The 14,859-nt window shown below is 46.0% G+C and overlaps 1 protein-coding gene across 2 annotated transcripts in view; it reads left to right on the top strand.

Annotated features, from left to right (window-relative positions):
• The first annotated feature begins 9,339 nt into the window (after positions 1 to 9,339).
• UBE2O (ubiquitin conjugating enzyme E2 O) overlaps positions 9,340 to 14,859 on the top strand; it is a 129,393-nt gene continuing 123,873 nt past the window's right edge. For both annotated transcript variants that reach the window (XM_075903599.1, XM_025178156.2), the window contains exon 1: positions 9,340 to 9,715. In XM_075903599.1, the coding sequence (XP_075759714.1) occupies positions 9,392 to 9,715 (324 nt within the window). In that variant the 5' untranslated portion in view covers positions 9,340 to 9,391. The remainder of the gene's footprint in view (positions 9,716 to 14,859) is intronic.

Below are 14,859 nucleotides of genomic sequence, written 5' to 3' on the forward strand. Positions count from 1 at the left end.
CTGAGCCTGCCACTAGTGGTTTCCATACATAATATAGGGTATGTCTACACTGCAGAGGTTTTTTTGGAAAAACAACTGTTTTTCCAGGAAAAAAAAGTCACTTACATCCACACTGCAATCACGTTCTTTTGGGGAAAAAGTCGAAAGAGCAGAGGGGTTTTTCCACCGTTGGCAAACCTCTTTCTATGAGGAAGAAGCCTTTTTCCAAAAGAGCACGTGTGGACAGGGAAAAGGGAGTTCTTTTGAAAGAGGAAAAAGCGCAGGCGCCCTGATGACCACTCCATCCGTAGTAATCAAGAAATGTGAGCTAGCATCCATTCAGTGTGGACGCTATCTTTTGAAAAAGCAGATCGCTTTTTTGATGCGCTTTTGCTATGTAGATACTCTCTTTCAGAAGTGACAAGGAGTCCTGTGGCCCCTTATAGACTAACATGTATTGGAGCATAAGCTTTTGTGGGCAAAGACCCACTTTGTCAGATGCAAGATCTCTTCCAGAAAAGCTTCTTCCGAAAGAAGCCTGCAGTCTAGACATAGCCATAGCGTTCAAAAGCTTCCTAACATAGTGTGTAGTTCTGCTTCCCTCGTAGTATTTCTCTATTTGGTGACAGGTTTGAACTAGAGTTGTTAGCTCCTGCTAAGCCAATGGGTGTGAGCTGTGATGATTGTGAAGCTGTCAGTGACAGAGGAGTGGAGAGGCTTATGTAGGCCTAAATCAGCTTTGCAGGCAGAGTTGGGTCAAAAGGCACCAGCAGGTGGTGCATGCCACAGAGTGCAGGATCCAAGCAAGGTCCCAGTGCCACAGCAAGTCTCCAGTTCTTCCCCAATGGTGGAGACTTCTCCAAACATTAGGATGAAGTAGGGCTTCAGAGCAGCTCTGCCCCTACTCAGCAGCCTCGAGTGGGACTCTTGTCATGTCCAGAGTAGCAGCAGGGTGGGTCACTGCAGCCTAGCTACTTAGGTTGGCACTGGGAAGACAGTTTGGGCCCAGTGCATGCACAGTGCTCTACAGACACGGAATATAACAGAGTCCTTGCACCAAAGAGCTTTCCATTCGTGTCTGGGTCTCTCTCTGCTCCTAAGAAATCAGTGAATATTGAACCACTTACTGAAAGCATCCACCCTTTAAAATGTGTCATCCCAATTCTGAGAGTGATGCTCCCTCAGAAGTGCCAATTTGAAGTTAAATACCTGTCATCCTTACTGTAAGTGGGGATCCCTGTCCTCTGACATTCCCTTAAAATGCAGTCATTGGAACATCCAGACAAATAATGTGACCTGTTATCTCTGATAGCCATTTACCCTCCCATGTTTTCCCATATTGCTATATGTACATGGTGTCCAACATGCTAGACACTAGCCACATGTGGCTATTTGGCTGGCTGAGTGGGGCTAGTTTGCTATTGCAGTAGCCACTATAGGGCATGTCTACACTGGGAAATAACTCCCTAAATAATAATTTCAAAATAGCATGTCCACACTAAGGGAAGCCTTGAAATCAGCCTGAGACAGGCTCTGTTAATGTGGATGCACTACCTAAACTTAGGGCTCCAGGAAGCACTGGGGAGTTGTTAGTCTGAATGACTCTGGGGAGCAGTTATTTTGAAATAGAGGCACTGGAGCCTCCATACTGATGCTATTTTGAAATAACTATTTTGAAATTAGCATTATTCCTTGTGGAAAGCAGGAGTTATTTTGAAATAACCAGACTCTTATTTTGAAATAACAGGCCTGGTAGCGGAGACATTCCACTGCTTGTAGACCAGCACATAGTGGCTACTGCTTCAGAACTGATGGACACCCTGGCTGTAGGTCAGGGCTACTAAACTTTGGAAGCCCCAGGGGCCACAATGACACTCACAGCACATGCCAAGGGCCACAACTTAAGTGTGGTTGCATATACATGCAAATATATGCGTAAATATATGCAAATAGCTTTTCACACTGATGGGCATGAATACAAAGATTAAGGCACGACTACACAACACGTAGGCCCTATTTAAGTCAGTTCTGCTGATATTAATAAAATGCAATATTTACCTGATTTCCACCTATATGGCAGTACTTTTAATGAGCAATGAGAGTCCAGGAATGTGACTACTAAAATGCATATCAACAGAAGACCATTATATTGACTCACCATTGTGGAGCATGTTCCCAATGGAGGCCATGTTCAAAGGATCCATCTGGCGGGCTGCATGTTGAGCCCCGCATAAGCCCATACAGGCTCAGCTCACCGGCCTTGTGCGGGCCTCGTGTTTAGTAGCCCTCCTGCTGTAGGTGGTCATTGTAAATAATTATAGTAAGCTGCTAATTTCCATTGAATGGCCACAAGATGGCATAAGAGCATTTCTTATGGTACAGAGGATGTCAATATAAGTCACTCAGCAAGAGGAATGAGGAACAAAATCATGGTGAACATAAACTGGCTTTTCATTGTTTCCTTATTATGTTATTCATAATAAGGCTGCCCATTGATAGCAGGCTCCCACTGCTATCAGAGTTCATTGTAAACAACTTCTGTGAAATGCCACCTTGCTGAAACTAACACACATGCGCACGCACGACTGGCTCCCATGAGCAGCTTTGTAGAGAGAGCCCTAGGCTTTGTACACCATTAATTTGACCTGGAGGACTAACACACAAAGTAATATTGTAGAAAGTCCAGGTCGTGTTCTCTGCTGGTGCAAACTGGAGCAGCTCCCCTAAAGTCAGTTTGTGCCAACAATGTGCCAGTTTACACCGTGGCTTTTACTCCTCTCTAGGTAGCCATCTGCATTTCTAATGCACTCATCAGTGTAGAGTCCAGGCTCCAGAGATATTAGGCCTGTCCTGATGTTACATGTCACCTTTGTGCAGTGGCCAAGGATGACAACAGCTTACAGACCAGGATCCAGAAGTACTTTACAGACATTAGTGAATCAAACCTTGACACCACCCCTTTGCCTTAGGTAAGTATTGTATTAGACGTGGGCATGTGGAGCTGCCTCCATTTTCTAAAATGGCTACTGATTTCAAGGTGTCTCCATTTTTTGATGTGCTTCGTTTTCAGAAATGCTATGAGACCACCACTCCAACTGGGGCATGTGGAAGCTGCAGGCTCTTGGCTAGTCTGAAAATCAGGCCTACAATGTCTTAATATGGGCACCTACAAAAGTGACACACCCCAAATCAATGGCCTTTTTGTACAAAGTTGCTCTGACTTACCTAGGATTACTGGAGAGTTAGGAACTGAATCCAGGTGTTCTAATGCCCAGCCACTCCGATGTAGTAGTAGAACATCCTTCTTTCACTGTTCTAGGAGCAGAGGCTGTTGAATTGCATGCTATCTTTGATGCAGCTCAACCCCAGGGGCCAGAGTCATAAAGCACAGGGGATTTCTTTTTTACTGGCATGAGAAGTTGAATTCTAAGTCAGAGTACCTCAGAGACACAAATAAAAGTACAGTGCAGAAATGTGTATAGTCCTCAACTGCCATGTAAGTAAGCAAATTGTCCTGATTTGGTCCCATTAAAATGCACATCTTGGTACTCTGGCTAGCTGCAGAATTCAACTATTTGTCCCCAAATGTCTATTTGCATCCTGAATTCTGGAAACTGCTCTGCAAAGTATAATCACTCAGCAGAAGGGCAGAGTCCAAAGAGAGACAAGATTTATGCCCATTTGTTATTTTTTGTGCCACACAGCTGTTAGTATGTGTGATGAAAGAAAACTAGGAAGAGTTACTAGAGTGGATAAAATGTTGCACCATGAAAACCTTTCGGCTGCATCTAGACTGGCAAGTTTTTCCACTAAAGCAGCTGCTTTTGCGGAAAAACTTGCCAGCTGTCTACACTGGCCGCTTGAATTTCCGCAAGAACACTGACGATCTCATGTAAGATTGTCAGTGTTCTTGAGGAAATGCTATGCTGCTCCCATTCGGGCAAAAGTCCTCTTGCGCAAATGCTTTTGCGCAAGAGGGCCAGTGTAGACAACGCGGTATTGTTTTGCGCAAAAAAGCCCCGATCGTGAAAATGGCGATTGGGGCTTTCTTGCGCAAAACCGTGTCTAGATTGGCATGGATGCTTTTCCACAAAAAGTGCTTTTGCGGAAAAGTGTCTGTGCCAATCTAGATGCTCTTTTCCGCAAATGCTTTTAACCGAAAAACTTTTCCGTTAAAAGCATTTGCGGAAAATCATGCCAGCTAGACATAGCCTTCCTGCAATGGTAAGAAGATGTAAGCACTAACTGGAGGGCATCTTTTCCCTCCTTAAAGGACCCAATCCTGCTTCCTCTGCCATCAAAGGTAAAGGCCCCACTACAGAGGTGGGCAATAAAATGGTGCTGGTTCACCAAGATTAGCCCCTAAAAGGCCATTGCCACAATATGTACCTGAACCTCTGCAGGTACGGGCAATTGCAGCTCCCATTGGCAATCCACAGCCAACGGAAGCTGTGATCCTTCATACCTGCAGAGGCACAGGAAATAGGGCCCACGAGGAGCTAACCCTGGTAGATCAGATCCAGGTCCAGCCCGCAGCCACTAATTTCAAAAGGAGCAATATTGGCCCATAATTGTCCCATTTATGTGCCCAATAAGAGGGGGGAGTGTTTACACTCAGAAGATGAGTGCAACATATATGCAAACCAACAATTGACTCCACTCCCATCTCTTCCACACCCTATCACAAAAGTGTGACCTCTACAGGGCATGGTCAGCTCAAAGCAAGAGGCTTAGGAATGACTAAGAGCAGACTGAGCATCATCTCTGAGGCTACGTCTACACTCAGGGCTTCTTGCGAGAGAAATATGCAAATGAGGCTAAGCGTGGAATATTGCTGAGCCTCACTTGCATACCTAATGAGCCACCATTTTTGCAGAAGAGGCTCTTGCACCAGAAGGAGCTGTCTACTCTGCCCCTTCTTGAGCAAGAAAAACCCTCTTGCGCAATGCCGTTATTCCTGAAAATAATCGGCGTAGCGGCATTGCGGCTCATTAGGTATGCAAATGAGGCTCAGTGATATTCCACGCTTAGCCTCATTTGCATATTTCTTGCGCAAAAAGCTGCGAGTGTAGACATAGCCTGAGTGTTTTATCACTGACATTTACCTCTTTGCTCTGTGTGTAAATAAATAGCAATTGTCCCATCTCCTGCATCTTTAGGCACTGGGCTCTAGAGTTGGGAGTTCCACACAGATGGGAGTTCCAGTTGTTAGCAGGCTCTGAGCCTGCCTTCTCCATGTTAATGAACATTTTGTATCTACATGACATACAGGAGAGATTTAACATTTCTTTCCCAATTGCTGTCTTAATGCTTCCCTCTCTGTTGTTACATGGGAAATTGTGATGGAATCAAGATTAATGCTGAAAGCTCAGAGCCAGCCGTGCCTAGGAGCCACAACTGCCCCTATGATTCTTCACTTTAGGGAATGGCTATTAGGCCTGCGGGGGGGCACCCAGCAAGGTCCTAAGGGAGATGGCTTTGCACCTTTGCAGTGCTCTGGTTTTGAAACAGCCGGGGATGTTTTGTTCCCAGGCAGAAATGAGAACAAAAGTAATGATTATTATTATGATCATTATGGGTTTGTATGATTGAAATACGTAGGAAGCCTAGTCATGACCAAGGACTAGGTGCTGCCTTGGGCAGGGAGCTGGATTTGATGGCCTTCTGAGGTCTCTTCCAGCTCTATGATTCTATGACTCCACTGTGTTAGGCACTGTACAAACACAGAACAAAAAGCCAATCCCTGCCTCAAAAGGCTTACAACCTACAGCCCATGTCACCAGGACCATGCTGGCAGCTGGCAATAGCTGGCACATAGCAATGCTCTGGCTCTGCCCTTTCCAGGCCCATCCACACCTCTACACCAGATGAACTCCCAAGTGGTGAGTTAAGATGGTTTTATGGCCGCCTTGCATTGCCAGAGCTGTGCAAAAGAATCCTAGTGGCTCTGAGCCTTGGGCCCAGAGAGCTGGAGTGCTGATCTCAGCCACATCACGGTAAACCCAGAGGATCGCTGGGGAAAGCACTCATTAGACCGCAGTCACAGAAGCCTTATTGGGAGCAGAATGTGCTCCCTAGAACAAACATGCACACAAAGTTATGTTCTAGCAATAGAATCTTTTGTGCAACCTCAAAAAGTGAAGTCAGTCCCTGGGCCTGGCCAAGCCAAGGGATGCTACTCTCCTGCAAGGTGAGCTTCAAATAATGGCTGAGACTCTCAGCTGTTGGGTTTTCCCAAATATTCTGAAGCCACCTTGGCAAGTGGATCCACTGCTCAGCCACTGAGATCATTTAAAGGACCTATTTAGCTCCAGTGAGCCCAATGAGCTCAGAGAAGAACTTGTTAAAGCCCCTGCAGCCAAATAGTGAACTCATTTACACACATGCGTTCAAACAACATAATGCTTCCTCATTGATTGGGAAGCTTCTGACCACCTGTTAACGGCAGATGAAAGCTCCAGAAATCTCTATTCTATTCTATTCTAACTTCCCTCCTTATTGTAGTACAGTATCATGCACTTCCTGGAGGAGCATTAAGCAACATGACTAACATCAATCACATTTGGTTTCTCAGTGTCTCCTCAGGGAGAGAAGTGTGTGCTGTGGAGGGTTTTGGCTAGGAATGTATTGACTTACTTTATGTATATGTTGCTGTACATTTATGTTAGAGAAGGCAAAGTCAATGAAATGTACCTGGCACTTGGAGAGAAGATGGTGAGATTTGGGATGGTCCTTAGTCCTTGGGTTAATGCACAGTCCTGCACTGATCAGTTTTACATTAATTAGATGGATGGCCATTGTGCCAGAGAAGCAACCACAATTTTAGTCTTATTCCCAGAGCTATAGGCAAACTCTGGATATCCTGAGCCCAACCCATTGGGCACCTGGCAGTTACAAGCCTGATCTAATCTCTTTTACAGTCATTGGAAAGGCTGCTATTGGGCAGGTTCTGCAGACCTGTGGATAAGAGCCAGGAGACCTAGTTCTCATCTCAGCTCTGTCCTCTGACCTTTCAATGCCACCCACCCTTTGTCTACCTTCTCTAATTAGACAATAAGCTCTGTCTCTTACTGCGTGTCTGTACAGCACCTAGCAGCCAATCCTGCACACATCAATGTGATTCTAGTACATGGAAATTGGTTCTGAGAGTAAGGGGCAGACAGAATATTGTTTTGCAGGCCTGCCTAAATGAACTAAAGCTACCTTTGCAAGTGGATCCACAGCTAGGCCACTGAAATCCTTTAATGGACCTATTTAACTCCAGTGAACTCAATGAGCACAGAAAAGAACTTGTTAAAGACCTTGAATCCAAATATTGAACTCATTTACACACAATCCATGAGGCCTAGATGACAGCTGTAGCTTCTAAATACTAAAGTAATACAAATAATATATAATAATTCCTTTGGTGGACTTTGCCTTCTCCTTGCAGGACCTGCGCAACCTCCCAGCCCTTACGCCATGAGGAGGCTGCATGATGGACAGGTCAGCCACAGCTGGGACTAATGGCTTTTTGGAAAAGCCTCAAGAGCTGGCTGGGAGAGGAAAGGCTGGCTCTAAACAAATTTAACATACACTTGGTAACTCCCCTCCCTATAAACTGCAGCCGCTTCTCACACCCACCTCTCAAAAGAGAGAACTCCTAACATCCCACCCTGCTCACAAATACTAGCCCTCGTCAAGCTCTTTTACCCCCACCAAACCCAGATAAGCTTTATAATGCTGAGGGTCAACATATTTGGGATATTGTAGCTCTAAGTCAGGAGTGGGGAACCTTTTTTTGGGTTGGGGCCACTGACCCTCAGAAAAATCAGTCGCGGGCCACACACAAATAAGAAGCAACAAAAAATCCCTCACTGAAGAAAGATACTCCCCACGTTCCCTTTGCACACTGGAATCTAGTGGGGCCCAGGCTACTAGATTTTGGGTGCTTCAACCCCATATGGAGATGGAGAGGGGCAGGAGCACCAGCATGGGCTCTCCAGTGCTGGGGAGGAGCCCTGAGTCTCGGGGGCCAGATCCAGGCAAGCCAGGAGACGCATCCAGCTCCTGGGGCCTCAGGTCCCCCACCCCTGCTCTAAGTGCAGAGTAAATTCCGAAGGGGAGAGCTCTGCCTGCTGGTAGCTCCCACAATTAACCTGTGGCTGATCCTGCTTGCTCACCTCCATTAGTGTCCCTGTGGCTTTAATGACCATGGAGAGAGGCAGTCTCTCAAGCAGGAAGGTCCCAAGCTATGTAGGGCTTTACACAACCTGTAAAGTTGCTGCTGGAGAACCAGTCAATCGTGCACCTGTCACCAGGAACTCACAGTGAGTTGGAGAAGAGTAGTCATAGTCCACAGGCCAAAAGTTGGGTGTATCTGAGGCACAACACAGATGACAAGAAAGCCTGCTTAATGGGGCAGATGGGGCACTGACTCTACAATGGCAGGCAGAGAGAGGGGAGGTGAGAAAAGGAAAAGGACTGTAGAGCCGCAACTGGTCTCAACCCTCCACTGCTGTCTGTAAGCTGGGATAGAGAGGCTGCACATCAGATCAGATCAGATCAGGTTGATGCTGGAGAAGGATGAATAGTGTGCCCAGAGGAGTTCTTTGAACAGTGTTTGTGTTGCCTGTCTTTTTTATTCCCTTTTCCAGTTCAGTGTGAATTACATACAGATGCAGCATCAATATGAGTCTATAAAAAAATGAGTAGTCCTGTAGCACCTTAGAAACTAACAAAAATATACATATAGTACCATGAGCTTTTGTGGGCAAAACCCACTTCTTCAGATGAGACAGACTAACACAGCTACCCCTCTGAGACTTTTAAAAATGCAAGGGATCTGAGTCTTACAATTGGCCTTACAATTGGGCTGCAAGGTGACACTACAGATACTCATGGACCAGAGCGACAAGATTAAAAGACTCCGAGTGGCTCCTTTGACAACTTAGCTGAGACCCTTTTCCTGCTTGAAACAAAATCTTAATACTGAAGTGGGGAAGGCAAAAAATGCACATGGCGCCAATAGGTATCATTGCGGCTTCCCCACGGAGCGGTAAGACAAGGAAAGCGGGAAATGGGCACTTTCCGCTTCTTTAGGCCAGGCGCTGCCTCTCACCTATGTACATCCAGCCCCTAGCACAAGGGGCTTTCAGTCTTGGTTAGGGCCCTAGGGACAACAAATCAGAATGAATGGGGAGGGGGGGGGGTAGAGCAGAGGGCTTAGGACCTTGGATCTGTCTTTCTCACGGGCATCTCCCCTCCCCCCTCTTGTCCTACTCCCCCACCCCCCGCCCCCAGCATCCGGCTCCCCGGCGGTGGGCGGGGCCGAGCGGCCGAGCCCCGCCCTCCAGCAGTGACGGCGCCTCAGCCCGGCCTCCTCCCTGCCCGCCCGCCCGCTCGCTCGCTGTCTCCGTGCGCTGTCCGAGCCATGGCGGACCAGCCCGCAGAGCCCGCCCCGGCCCCGGCGCCCCCCGGCGGCTCGCAGCGCCTGCTCTTCTCGCACGACCTGGTGTCGGGCCGGTACCGGGGCTCGGTGCGCTTCGGCCTGGTGCGCCTCATCCACGGCGAGGACTCCGACTCGGAGGAGGAGGATGGCGGCCGCGGCGCCGGGGCCGGCAGCTCGGGGGGCTCCGAGTCGGGGGGCCCCGGGGCCGGCGGGGCCGAGGAGAGCCGGGCCAGCCCCCTGCGTCGCGGCTACGTGCGGGTCCAGTGGTACCCGGAGGGCATCAAGCAGCACGTCAAGGAGACCAAGGTGAGCCGCTCATCTGCATCTCATCTGCGTGGATTTGCATACGCGAGGCCTCCCCCTCCCCTCCGGGCTCGCCCCCGCCCTGGCCCGGAATCCTGCCCCCCGCGCGGTTGTGCCCGGCAGCCGCGACCGCCGCTCGGAAATCCCCTCTTCCCGGTCCTCCGTGCCGGCTTCCTCCGGCATCCCGAGCCTTGGTGGTTCCCTGTAGCGCCTCGGCCACGGGAGCCCCTTGCCCCACATGCAGCCCCCTCCCCCGCCTTCAGGGGCTGGAACAGTGAGTAGAGTGGGGGCGCTGCGGGCCGCTAAACCAGACTGTAAACCCGGCAGATGACGGAAACCGCTTCAGGGCAAGGAGTGCTGCTGCTACCCCTGCACCCCTAGTTCCAGCCCTCTGCGCCCATGACGTTTGGCATAATTGCATAGGATGCGCTGCTCAGAGACACCCCTTAAAATAACAGAAAGGTGCCTCGATTGTGACTTCCTAGGGGCAGGGGCCTTGTCCACAAATTGCCGTGCAGGCCTCTGGGGCTGTGTAGATGGTAAGCTACAAAGGGCACAGCTGTTTGTCAATAGGAAAACTTACCTTGCAATTATTCCTAGTATCAGCGGTCACATTAGTACAGGATTGTTATTATTGCTTAGTTCTATGAGAGCTTCTCTCATGTTGAAAGAATTATTGGCCTCTTATGTATGCTAATTTTATTGGGTTTGAAATATATTTATCTTCTTTCAAAGGGCTTTAAAGTCTGTAGTTAAATCTCCTTGCTTCTCACCTGGATAGGACACAGCTCTTGCCTGCATAGAGAAGATCAAAACTTAGTTGTCTCATTGGGATTTTGGTTTACATTTAAAATAATCTTTAAAAGTCCAGGAAACTCTGGTAATGGCCGTTGTCCATGAATGTGAATTAAGGAGTGCCTTCAAGGCCGGATTAAGGGGGGGCTAGCCGGGCAGCTGCCCGGGGTGCCAACCTATGGAGGGCGCCTGATTGAAGTGGTAAGGGGTGCTGCACACCAAGGGGCAGGGCTGTGCATGTGCCCCGTGCTGGGGCTGGGCTGTGCATGCGCCGTGTGCCCGCTGCCCAAGGCGCAACTATGGCTCAGTCTGGCACTGAGTACTTTGTAATAGATTCTTTGTTTTTTGGTGGAGAAGAGTATGTACTATGTATTAAAAAGAAACAACTTAAAAACCCCAAAACCTCAATATAGGAAAGTTAACAAAGTACAATAGCTTTGGACAGTTAAAGGTTTCAAGTGTGACATAATAGTGTACACACACAAAGTGGATTCATGGGTTTGCACTTTTCCCCCCTGAATGGTTATTCCTATCAGTCTTGCATATGCTGATTTCTGACCTTTAATTGAAATTTAAGGGTTACAAGGTGTGAGTGTTTGAGGTTCTGCATAGAATACTTCCCACTTTCCAAAGTTAGCCTACAGCTTGGTGACTGACAATACATGGGAGACAAAAGACCACTCTTAACATAATACAAAGAGTCTGGGATGAATGGATGTCTCTCAGAAGAGAAGGCCTGTGCTATCATAGAAACAAAAAGAGGCTGCATGTAATTTTATACTGGGAAGTGAAAATATGAGTCGATTACCATAATCTTTTACTCTCCTCCGCAATATCATGCAATAGAAGTCTGTGGAAAATGCAGTGCATTTGTAATTCCAGTAGTGGAAATTGGTTTGATCACATAACACTAAGTAGAGCTAAAGGCAGACTGTATTGTCACTAGACATGGCGAATCTTGTTTAAAGTATATAAAAATGAATAAGGTATATCCACAATAGCTTTTAAAAAAATGTCTTTTTTTTTTTTTTTTTTTAAATTTCTGGTCCTTAAGCAAGAGAGGTTGCTTTTCAAATAAAATATTCAGTCACAATTTTTAAATGTGCTGCCTAAAATTAAGTTTTCAAATTAATTTGGGAGCTCCTGAAACAGGCTCCCTGGGTTTTGTAAATATGGATTTAGGAGCCTGATTTTAGGGCTTCGGATTTGAACATGATATGATAAAATAAAGGCTATTATATTTATTGCAATATGGAAAATGCAGGAGACATGAACTTACCGGAATTCAAAGGACTTAAATGGGTAACTTCTTTCCTTTCCATTTTATAGTAATATACTTTCAGGGAAGGTATAAGATTTATACAGGTAATATATCCTAATTGTCCTATTGATTTTTTTTTTAATTTGAAAATCTCCACCAATGAGAGGTGGGCTGCAATTTAGACCACTAGAAGTTTAGCCATGGAATATTTTGCTGTAGACAGTTTTTAGATAATATTCCTTATCAGTATTTCTTCAAACGTTGTGCATTGTGTTAGTAGGTCAAAACCAAAATGTTGGTCAAAACCAAAATGTTAAACTGGCATATGGACACTCTTTTGTTGACCAAGCTAAGAGAGCCAAAAATGTAAACACTACATAATTGTGGCAGAGAGAGGAAAATATTAATTACCATTTTAGTTCATGATGTTAGTAACCATTGTAGGCCTGGGTGAGTAATTTTTAACACAACTTTGAATCTGCAAAGGAACCTCCTGCTTTGAGATTGCAACTTTCACTTTCTTTGAAAGTATATGACTTGATTACCTAAAACCTGATAAAATTAAATCGTGGATTTAAGATTAAATTAGTCCCCCACTCTTTTTCTCGTTATTTTTGAAAGCCTGTTTTACAATAAGTCAGGTTTGCAACAGAGAGGGACTAGAAATAGTCTCAAAGCTTAGTCAGCAGACTTTGGATTCTTTTTCTCAGCTCTGCCATTTACCACTTATGACCATGAGCAAATCACCTGGGGCTTGTCTGTGTGGAATAGCCTTGTGCACTAGGGGAGTGTTTGAAAACAGCCCAACATTAAAGTGCACTAGGGAACTTTTAATGGGCAGTAGCAGAGTCCACACGGATGGATTAATGCAATGCACAGTGTGTAAGTGTGCTTCAGAAATCAGGGTCATGTATAAACTGCTTGTGGCTTATGCCTCAGTGTGGAAATGTGGACACTTCAGGTAAAATATTATTGCTAGCAAATGTGTGCATTTAGCACCAGAGAGCTCAGAAAGGCAAAGAAGGCTTTTGTAGCAACATAATAGTAGAAAATAAATAACTTCTTATGCAAATACAGTATGGAAAGTTGCAAGGCTTTTCTCAAGCTACATAACTAGGCAACCTGAATTAGAAGGATGAATTAGGCTTCTAAACGTAAAGCTACAGCATCAGGTTTAAAGTAAACCTTCCTAATTTGTTAGTGATAACAAGGTAATCTTTTTCAGCCCTGATCCTAGCTAACTTTTAGGCTTTCCTGTGCTGATACATTGTGGCAATAAATATTGCAGACCAATGTTTGCTTAAATTTTAAATGATTGCTTGCATTATTATTAAGTTTAGTAAAATTATTCTTTTACAACAGAATGTGAATTTAGGACCTATAGTGACGGATGAAGATGTTATGGACCACTACCACTATAAAAGTAGACTAGGTTGGCTTATTTCTTATTTGATTCCTAAATATGGTTATTTTCCTAAATTGTTTTCCACTAGTAGTGTCAGTAGCAAGGTTTTCATCTAGTGACATTAGACTGTCATCCACACAAGTGTTTTATATTTTACCTCTCTATGCTCCCTTTAGGCCTACCTTCTCACCCTCCTCAGATACTCTGACACTGAAAAAAATTGAAAATCTCCATTGCTGAATGTCCAAAATCTCCTATTTTGGAAGCATGCATCTCATTCATGTCCTGGCTGTTCTCAGCCCTTCTTGAAATCATGTGGCAAAATGTGTATCCCCCTCCTTGCTAATTTAAGCTGCACCTATACGGTCTTCACAGTGAACATAATTCTTGTTCTGTGAACATTATATTTAATTTGCCCTCCTAAAAAGATGGAGCCATTACTGGCTGGCATCAGAGTCTGATTGTTTCAGCAGTCACTTTCCTAGAAAAGTAATCACAAACATTTTTGAAATGCAAGTTAGATTTGGTTCATTTGCCTTCTCTTACCACCTTTCATCCCAAGATTTCGCTACTGTCTTCAGACTCTAATCTTCGCAAATCCTGGCATTTCTGTTTTGTAAATGGGGGAAATTGAGGCTTGTTTGTTTAGTTCACAAGAGGTCAAATCTCCTGACATCTGGGTCTGTGCTCTAATCATTCACTAGAACAAGGGTGGACAATAATTTGTTGCTGGGGGTCACTTTGGAAATTTTTGAAGTGGCCCCGGGCGCACAGGAAGGGGTGGGAGCATGGAGCGGAAGGGGCAAGGCCAAGATATTTCCAGGTTCCCCACCTTCAGACAATGATTAGTCTGGGGATGAGGGAGTGCCTTTTGCCCCTTTCCCATGATCTCCCAAAGTGTCCATGCCCCTGGCATGGGGGGAGACTTCCCTTGCTTCCCTGCCCCTAAATTAGGCCTCTTCCGCTCTCCCTCCCTCCCTCCCCCCACAGCAGCAGGCAGCGCTTCAAAGCACCATGTGCTCCTAGCTGGGCAGGAGGTGGCTTCGCGCACTCTCCCGCCGTAATTGGCCTGGGGGCAGGGGAGCAGCAGGGCCTCCGCAGGTCGGATCCTTTTGCCCACCCCTGCATTAGACAGTGCCTGATCCCATCAGTAGTGAAAGAGGCACAATACTGTCTTTTACTGCATCTATCTTCATGCCAAGGAAGATGGGTTTAAATGACTAATAGAATAGTGCTCTTTTGTTTTTTAATTATTATGTTCAGCATGGGATTATGGTAAGGGGTGGGGGGAATCCATTTGGATGTAGCCTCCTAGTAGTACTGGTATTGCGTATCCTTCTTATTGTGCAGGTGAGGAGGAAGCTGAAGAAATTTATGGGGATCCGGGACTGCAACTGCAAGGTCAAGGCATAGTGATAGAATTGTACTGGAAGTTTTTCTGTTCCTAGTGAAGCTGAGTTAGTGCTGCAATTTGCTCTAATTTTTGTTGTTGTTGCTGCTGTTCTGTTCGGAACTGCACTGAAACAGAGTCTAACCAGCAAGTCTCTTCAGTGTTAATTCAGTGACTGATCAGCTTTGTTTTCTCTAGCTACTCCTGAAATCTCATTGTAGGTCTGTGTCTGCTTCCATACCACACAGTTCTGCTGTTCCCTCCTAGGAATGTTAAATATCGGTTAATTAGAAAGT

Source organism: Pelodiscus sinensis, chromosome 20 (genome assembly GCF_049634645.1).
Source record: "Pelodiscus sinensis isolate JC-2024 chromosome 20, ASM4963464v1, whole genome shotgun sequence".
NCBI classification, from domain to species: Eukaryota; Metazoa; Chordata; order Testudines; family Trionychidae; genus Pelodiscus; species Pelodiscus sinensis.